Source organism: Carcharhinus amblyrhynchos, chromosome 14, assembly GCF_965287045.1.
Source record: "Carcharhinus amblyrhynchos chromosome 14, sCarAmb.v2.hapA, whole genome shotgun sequence".
Classification (NCBI taxonomy): Eukaryota; Metazoa; Chordata; class Chondrichthyes; order Carcharhiniformes; family Carcharhinidae; genus Carcharhinus; species Carcharhinus amblyrhynchos.
In genome coordinates, this window is record NC_137337.1 from 31,682,830 (window position 1) to 31,692,256 (window position 9,427).

At 36.5% G+C, this 9,427-nt stretch overlaps 1 protein-coding gene across 13 annotated transcripts in view; it reads left to right on the forward strand.

Annotated features, from left to right (window-relative positions):
* The window catches only part of mark3a (MAP/microtubule affinity-regulating kinase 3a), a 163,862-nt gene extending 155,049 nt beyond the window's left edge, over window positions 1–8,813 (forward strand). For 7 of the 13 annotated variants that reach the window (XM_080202559.1, XM_080202560.1, XM_080202561.1 and 4 more), the window contains 2 exons: window positions 4,589–4,633; window positions 7,260–8,813. In XM_080202559.1, coding sequence (XP_080058685.1) covers window positions 4,589–4,633; window positions 7,260–7,605 — 391 coding nt within the window. In that variant the 3' untranslated portion in view covers window positions 7,606–8,813. The remainder of the gene's footprint in view (window positions 1–4,588; window positions 4,634–7,259) is intronic. The other 6 variants (XM_080202562.1, XM_080202563.1, XM_080202569.1 and 3 more) reach the window with 2 other exon arrangements.
* Window positions 8,814–9,427: the final 614 nt, after the last annotated feature.

Genomic DNA, 9,427 nt, shown 5'->3' on the forward strand with positions numbered 1-9,427 from the left:
CACAGTAGGAGTTAAGTGTGGCTTTTGTTTAATAGTTTGCAGTGGAATCAAAAAATATAAGCTTTTCATTATACTGTAATACGTCAATTGACTTGTAGATTGTCAGTAAAGGATTAAGCAGCAATATTGTGCATGTGTGAATCTAGGTACAGGGACTTCAGTCTGCTATATCAGACTTTCTATTGTGATTCAGATTACCTAACTTCCCTGTGTTGTATTAATGGCTATGTCATTGTGTTTATCAGTGAACTTGTCAATGATTATGAAGTGCTCAAAAATATTGTCATCGAAAGGATTGTTACAGATATTACACTGAATATGTAGGATGCCAAAAATTGATTGTAGTAACAATGTTTTCTTTGTCTCTTACTTTGTTTATGGAGCCAAATCTAATGTTAAGCTGCACTGTAGATTTATTGAGCCTGTAGGATTATCAACAGTGAAGGCATTTTTATCTATGAGCCTGTGCATTCACTACAATGTGTTCCTTGTTAAAAATGCTAATATGCATATTAAACTACAGAAACTTAAAATTTAGTTCAACTTCCCACTAAACACTAGTGACAAATGGCATTCACTTAAGATTAATCTTTAGCTTGTTGAAAATGTATTTGAATGCACAATGGAAATGTAGACATCGAAGGATCTGATCTGAAAGTCAAATTTCACTTCAGAAAATTGACACTAGTTTTAATCCATATTCCTTTAAAACCAAATTATACATAAGACATAGGAGCAGAATTAGGCCACTCGGCCCATTGAGTCTGCTCTGCCATTCAATCATGGCTGATATTTTTCTCATCCCCATTCTCCTGCCTTTTTCCCATCCCCGTTCTCCTGCCTTTTTCCCATAACCTCCTGACCCCCTTATTAATCAAGAACCTATCTCCCTTTGTCTTAAAGACACTCAAGAGGGCTTCCAAGACCTCTGCGGCAAAGAGATCCACAGATTCACCACACTCTCGCTGAAGACATTCCTCTTCGTCTGTGTTTTAAAGGATTGTCCCTTTAGCCTGAAGTTGTGCCCTCTGGTTCCAATTTTTCCTACTAGTGGAAACACCCTCTCCACATCCACTTTATCCAGGCCTCACAGTATCCTGTAAGTTTCAATAAGATCCCTCCTCATCTTTCTAAACTCCAACAATTTCAAGCCCAGCCATTCCTTATACGAAAGCACTTCATTCCGGGGATCATTTTTATGCACCTCCTCTGGACCCCTTCCAAGGCAGCATATTCTTCCTTAGATGTGGGGCCCAAAACTGCACACAATACTCTAAATGGGGTCTGACCAGAACCTTATACAGCCTCAGAAGTACATCCCTGCTCTTGTATTCTAGCCCTCTCGACATGAATGCTAACATTGCATTTGCCTTCCTAACTGCCGCTAACGTTAAGAGAATCTTGAACAATGACTCCCAAATCCCTTTGTGTTTCTGATTTCCTAAGCATTTTCCCATTTAGAAAATTGTCAATGCCTTCATTCCCCCTTCCAAAGTGCATAAACTATCACTTTTCTACATTGTACTCCATCTGCCACTTCTTTGCCCACTCTTCTAATAACCTGTCCAAGTCCTTCTGTAACACCCTGCTTCCTCAATGCCACCTGTCCCTTTACATATCTTTATATCACTGCAAACTTAGCAACAGTGCCTTCAGTTCCTTCCTCCAAATCGTTAATATATTATATATGTGAAAAGGTGTGGTCCCAGCACTGACCCCTGAGGCACACCACTAGTCACCGACTCCATCCTGAAAAAGACCCCTTTATCCCCACTCTCTGCCTTCTGCCAGTCACAGTAAAAAGTCTGACAACACCAGGTTTTAGTCCAACCTATTTATTTGATAATATACTCACAAGCTTTCGAGGGACACCCTCTTCGTCAGGTGAATGGAGAGTTCTGGCCTCAGACAGAGCATACCCACATCATGTTCTGCCAGTCAGCCAATCCTCTATCCATTTCTTGTTCCATCCCACATATAGCCAATTAAAAATCATATTACTGGGACTTTCTGTCAGTATGTTCTATCTTGACCTTCATAGCAAAAGTTTTGTCTGTTGTTTTACTAGTAGTAAAAATATTAAAGACAGGGCCTGTAATAGCCCCTCTAACTTGGATGGGAGAATTCCTGTTTCATTCTGTAAACCTGCTAACGGAATCTTGGTGGCAAATGCTTTAAATAGTGTCATCCTACCCTACATTGTTTCAGATATAGTAATGATCTCGCCATTTGGAGAGAATTCCAGTCCACCCAGGCATCTAATGATAAACCTATTCATTGATTTGATAGCGTGTTACACTCTAGTGGCCACTAAATGTCAATGAGCATTCTGTACAGGTAGTGTACAGTTTAGTTCTAATTAAATTTGAACTCATTTTCAAAGTGTTTTGTTTAGATTTTCATTTTATTGGGCTCCAAATATAATCAATCAAAAAACCTTACCAAAGCACGTAATTAAACAAGAATGATTAGATCTCTATAGTTTCCTATTTGCCTTTGGTTTTGGCGGCTGTTTGTATTTAATGCTAAGAATAATTATAACATGTTACACTGGAAACAAATATAAGCATGTGCATGGTTGAAGAGAATTCTGTATGATAGTTAATAAGTTGAAGCACAGATTATGTACTGGAATTTGATTTTATTTAAAGTTAGTCATCCTGCAGATCAGGGAACAGGTTTACATCAACATTTTCATTATGGCAAATCAAGTTTCAGAACATGTTGATTCTAAATTAAATATAACAAATTTGCCATGATTGTCTTAATTCCAAATGTGTATTATTGCGGTTTGCAGCAAGGTGTTATCTGCAAAGCATTGGGAGGATTATATTTCTTGCTTAATTCTACTTTGAAATCTATGACCACGGAAATCCAAATATCCAAGGAAGATTTGTTGGTTGATTTTGGTGCCCGCATGTTTTGATTCATTTCCATCTATGCTGATTTTTACATGAATTGCAATTGTGTTTAAAATAGGGGGAGAGATTAAAATATAACAAAAAAGATAGTATGAAGCCCCATATGAGTGGTGCATTACCTTGAAATCTGAGGCTCCTTTTCAGAGAAATTTGTGTCTGAATAATTAGTTTTTTTGCATGAATTTTCAGCCTTGATTAAAACTGCAGGATTTCTTTGTTTTGCCTTTATCTTCCCTTGCACTTTGCTGTTGCTCGCCTTCAATGCATTTTTAATGATTTTGTAGTTTTAAATGTTACAAATTACTTGTTTGTTGCGATGTTTATATGATTGGAAGCTGTAGAGCTATATGTTGCTGCCAATGTGTCAAATTACAAATTGTATTCAAAAGCAATACAATAGATTTCTACTAATAGAACTTGGGCATCCTTGGTTTCAACCCACCTTACCACATCATTGGTAACCTTTTATTTCACTTTCTGGAATTCCCTCCACTTCTGTACCTCCATTAAAACCTGAAACAAGTTGTTGGGCACCCTCATAACTTCTTCAGCTGAACTCACATTTTTCTATGTTAAGAATGTTATATAAGTAAAAGTTGTCTGTAAACCAGCTACTAGATTTCTTGCAGCACTGCTCACTGGTTTTATTTAAATCTGACTTTTACTTCTCCCTGCAGCTAGTGATTAATACCCAGTATATAATCATATAAAGTACAGTAAATCCCTGTTTAAGTTGTGCTGCTTTAATGTAATAGATATAATATGCTATTATCTGCTTTTAGCACTGGGACGTGTGTTTTAGCAAGTTTGGCATCTTGGCCTATGTAACTTCCCGTAACCTGATAGGCCCTATTTTAGAGTGACCTCACCTACTTACCACTCCTGCTCCCTGCTCCTCCTAACCACCAGCCTCCTGCTCATTACCCTTCCCAGTCTCTGGCCCTCGCACTGGCTGCCCTCCGTGCTTGCTCACCCTCTCACTGGTTGACCCTGCTGCTCACACCTAGAGTTCAGGAGAGGAAAGTAGCAAGTGGGAGAGGCAGTGAACAAGAAGGGAACATCCTTGAACGGGAAATAGATACTGTTGAAAACATTAACCTATTTTTTCAAAATGATTCAAATATAGAAGTTTAGGGACATGCATAATATGTAAGTGTTTGCCTCTGATGAGAAAGGTCCTACAGAACCTAACTATTGACAGCTTTTACATTGTAATGGGAAAATCTTGTTCGCTTAACATTGCATTTTGCAGGAACGCAGCCACAATGTTAAACGAGGAATTATGGTTACAGGTGTTTTTAGGTCAGCATGCTCAACATTTTCGTGATTACTTTCTTCCACCTTCCCCGCACAAACATATTTACTTCCTCTTCATATCACATAATATGTTTATTGAAAGCTGTTCCAAAAGGTTTTCATTCCAAATGGCCTCTGCTGTATTACAAGTACCATGAATAAATTACAAAGTAACACTAAGCTTTTACAAAATGTTTCATGTTCAAAGTGTGATTTTTTTTCTACCAGGCAGGCATAGGAAAATATGTTTTCTGTCTGCATCACATATACGACTCTTTGGTTAGTCCTTGTGTATAACAGCCTACATAACACAAGCTTAAGAATTTTCTTCTTTCTTTACTCACTTGTGCTTTCGGATTGCTTTCATTGAGGGTCCCAACTGAACCTGAGAGAAACGGGAGATTTGAGGGCTCAAGGTGAGAATGTGTATCTGTTTAGTAAACGTACCTCAAACAACCAACTATTAGCCTGCTAAAAATACATGCATTTACAGTTACTTGAAAATACAGTTTCAGGAACTGTTGGTACTTTTTTTGATAAAATTATTGAAATTTTCATTGACGTTTAGTAATATGTTATACTTAGAGGTTTTCAGCAGAACCATCACTGACATAACTTTACAAGTTGAAGGCTGGTGGAAGAATGAAATCTGTTAGTAGGTTTTAAATATTCTGTCAATGTTAGTCCAGGGTAATTTGAATAATGATTGTAACCTAAAATTTGTGACTTTTTTAGCATTTAGGACCTAGATTCAGATCCACTCCAGGTTGATCAGTAAGAGTTGTCTCCATTACATTGCTGTCAGGGTCCCACTGTCAAATTACCCATTTCCAAATGGAAAAAGCTCACTGGGCCTACATGCTCATAAAAGAGAAATGGAAATGTTACCTTCTGAGAGCTAAGTTTATCAACTAGTGTTTAAATTAAGAAAGGGAAACTGAATTCTACTCCTAACTCATGCCATCTCTGGGAATACACGATGTTAACTATTGGTGTCCAAAAAGAAAGTGTTTCATTTAAAATCCTTCACCCTATGTTTTTTAAAAATAGCTAGTGCATAAGTAAGTTCACCACATTGAAAATGAACAAGTACCCCCACAATATACATTCTAAAATCCTTATAAGGAAAGTAGATTAAATTTGTTCTAAAAAGTAAGTATGAGGTGAAATAACTGCATGACAGGCCCACCCATCACCACAGCCACAAACACCAAGATTAAGCAGTTGATAGTGCACACATCTGGTAAGTGGCATAGAGCTTGCATGATTAGAATATCAAACTGGCCGGTCTAACCTAACAATGGGTCCTTCCATCATACTGAAGGTGATTGTTTATCAAATGGCTTCTGTAGAAATTGAAACCTGACATGACAGCTAGTTGAAAGTTTAACCTGAACATGCAGTCATATATCCACAATTTCATGCATGCCTTAATTAGATTGCAGAAAAAGAGCAAGCAATTGCAATGCATCCGCTATTTATGCTGTGGACACATGTTGACAAAACACACACTTTAAGTAATAAATTGTGCTGCTCAGTGCAGTTTGGAAGCAGTTTGTGCTACTTGTTTGTCTGCCGAGGGCCAAATGCATGATTTTGAGTTGCCTGATCACCAACTAGTGATGCTTCTAGGGGCGATTTTAGCCAATTAAACTTTTGCTAAATCATCTTGCACATCAGTCTTTGATAAGTTGGGTGAATCCCTACAATGAGAGCGCACAGTGACATCTCTACCTTTGTGGATTTTTCAATCATTTGGTTTGGAGACTCTTCAGCACCATTATAATTTGTTTGCAAGTTGGATGCCTGGCTGATCAAAAAATTGTCTTGCAACTCAAATTATCAGATTGAATTTAAAAAAAACTTACTTATTGTTATCTGAAACTTGGTAATGCAACTGTTTTACAACATCTAACCTGCTTGTTTTTGTTTGAATGTTTTTTGTGTGTAGCATTGAACACACAGCTCCACCTTATGGACACAGCAGATTAATCAACTGAGCACCAGATCAACAACATTTTCTGTTTTTAACAATGTATTTATAAATATTGGGCTGTGGTTGAAGTAATAGTTGGAAGGATTAGTTGTTAGATGTGAATATTACAGTTCAACACTGCATTCAATATATTTAGATACATGTCTTAGATTTTAAATGAAGATTTCATTTAACACTGATGTTGCGCTACATATATGCAAGACCGAAATGGTCATCTGTAGACTGCAGTGTGTAATTTTTTGCCACACTTTGCTTTCTCATGAGCGAGAGTTCCAGAGTTCAGCTCCTCAGCTGGTTCAAATATTAGGAGATAGAAGCAGCATTCACATTCTCCCAGGAAAATCATGTCAGACGAAGTTTTATAAAGTTCCCAGTGTTACCAAAAATAACTGATATTTTATAAACTTTGCATTGCATCATAATAGACTTTGACCTTAATTTGATGTATTATTATCACATGTATTAGCATACGGTGAAAGCATTATTTCTTGCATGCTATATGACAAAGCATACTGGTCAAAGAGAAGGAAAGGAGAGAGTGCAGAATGTAGTGTTACAGTCATAGCTAGGGTATAGAGAAAGATCAACTTAATGCAGGGTGGGTCCATTCATAAACAGTGAGAGACCAGCTTCTGGAAATGGTCTGACACCAGAGTCTGACACTTAGCCTTCCACACTCAGGTCATGGACTCTAGGATATACTACTACTTTGACATTGATACTCATCCGAAATCTTTTTGCAATGTTGTGAAAATGCAGTATCCAAAGGAAACAATGTAAATTATACTTAAATTAGCAAAACAAAACTTAATTCAAGTAAATTTATTTTCACATTTTGAGAAGAGTATAGTATTTTTCTATTTAGTTATATGAATAGCTCAAGCTAATATGCAAAGCTTGAGAAACTAACCTCAACATATAGCTAGCTTGTGCATACTTGTTGACACATTGCATGATATTTATAAAATGAAGGGAAGGAGTAGAAACAGCACATTGTTGTCCTGTGTTAAAATGTTTGATTGCCCAATTTTTTGTGTTTTTTGCAGTCGCAATGTATCTGGGGATCAAAAAGACGAAATCAAGGAAGCAAAGCCCCGTTCACTCCGATTTACCTGGAGTATGAAAACAACAAGCTCCATGGACCCCAATGACATGATGAGGGAGATCCGAAAGGTTCTTGATGCAAACAATTGTGATTATGAACAGCGTGAGCGCTTCTTGCTTGTCTGTGTCCATGGCGATGGACATGCAGAAAACCTTGTTCAATGGGAGATGGAGGTCTGCAAACTGCCAAGACTGTCACTTAATGGAGTTCGTTTTAAGCGAATATCAGGAACATCCATAGCTTTCAAAAACATTGCTTCCAAAATTGCCAATGAATTAAGGCTGTAAAATATGATTAAGCTATAGTTTCTTAAGCAGCATTTCATGAGTGTTTTTTCTGAACACTGGTGGAAATTTATTGAAGAAAATGTATAGGATAATGCTTATGCAATAACTTCTCGCAATTTCAGATCATGGTATTGTAAAGAAAAATGGAAATTCTCAAGCTGCTGAGGGGATGGGGAAATTGATCAAAGAATAGATTTTCTTTTTTTTAAATACACTACAGCAGTCAGTATCCTACTACCTGAACAGCTTGCCCTTTCATCTGAGTTACTTCAAACATTTGTAATTGGCTCAGAATCAGTTACTTGTGAAACAAACTGAAAATTATCCATCCTATGTAAGTATGATCCCTGTATTTAAAAAAAACTGTTTCAATAAAACCCTTCTGGTTAAAATGCTATTGAATGGGAGACATGGGAATGCTCCTGTGCTTTCAAACCTGTATATCTTCCACTGTTAGTACTGATTCAGGTGCTTAGCTTTTCAAAGACAATGAATTGTAAGAAACAACTAAAACTCATTTTCCATCAGTTGCGTTTAATGGCCTTCAGACAGTGGAAGGTGTGTACCTATGGGCTAGTTGTTTCTGTAAAACATATTATAAAACAAGAAGTTCTGCGAATGAAAGAAAAGTTTCAGCTGTATTTAGGCCTGTGATGATATAAATTACCTGTGTTAAGCCAAGGGTGCTGTGATTTGGAAATGATTTAAGTACTGTAGATCACAGATGCTAAACCACACTTAGGATTTCTCTATTGTAGAAAATATCACCATCTAAGACTGTTCCTTAATCAATTAGGACATAAAATTATATGTTTATTGTTTTGGTTTCTTTACAGTAAAGCTTAGATTGGAAACAGTTTTGTTCAGCCGTACTTTATTTAGCTGTAAGTATTGTTAATACAGAATACAGTCTGTCCTGCACACATACTAGCTGAGTAAAAATGTTTGAGTCTGTAATTTAACAACTGGGCACTGTGGGACATTACTCATTTAAGTATGCAATTTTTATGTTTTTTTTCAAACTATCAGCACTGTCCTTTGGAATGTAAATAATGTAACTTAGTTTTGCGGGCAGCATCATACTGTTATACAGTTTGTTTTTTCATTTTTTTAATGTTCTGTAATGAGCCAGGAGTTACAAAATCAATGTAAGTTGTCAACATTTAAGGTTCACAACTCTTCATTAAAGGAAAAGAAACTAAAATGTATTCCTGCAATGTCACATATCAATTTACTCACTGCAAAATATGCATGTAAATATGCACACAAGTATACAATCTCCACATTGATGTATTAGCTGTATAAATTTTATTCCTTTTTCCATCTTCTTACATACTTTGCAAACTAGTCCACTAGAAACTAAAACACAGGATAACACACAGAATTACATAAATCCAAACTGATGAAATGGAAGATCAAATTTTTTTTTAGTTTCTCCACTCATTTTGGAAACCCTTTGTTTATCAAGCATTAAATTAAATTCTTCCAGACATATAAAAAGGACACTACATTTCTACAAATACTTTCTACAGATAGTAAGGTCACTTCTCTAGTTTTATGGTATAATTTGAAAAATACACCTCAGTTCTTTTTCTCAATTCTGTAAGCTTATTGACTTGCTTAGTAAGGAATTTTCCTGTGGAAGTATACAATTTAAATACTTTTATTTTCTCACAGCTGGAAGTCATAACTGCTAGGTGTATTATTCCTCCACAATTCTGTCATGATTTGGATCAATACATCCAGTTCTCATATTTGTCTGGTTGCATAGTGGTGTGCAACCATCTCAAACACCATCTTTCAGAATACAAATGAATTTTCT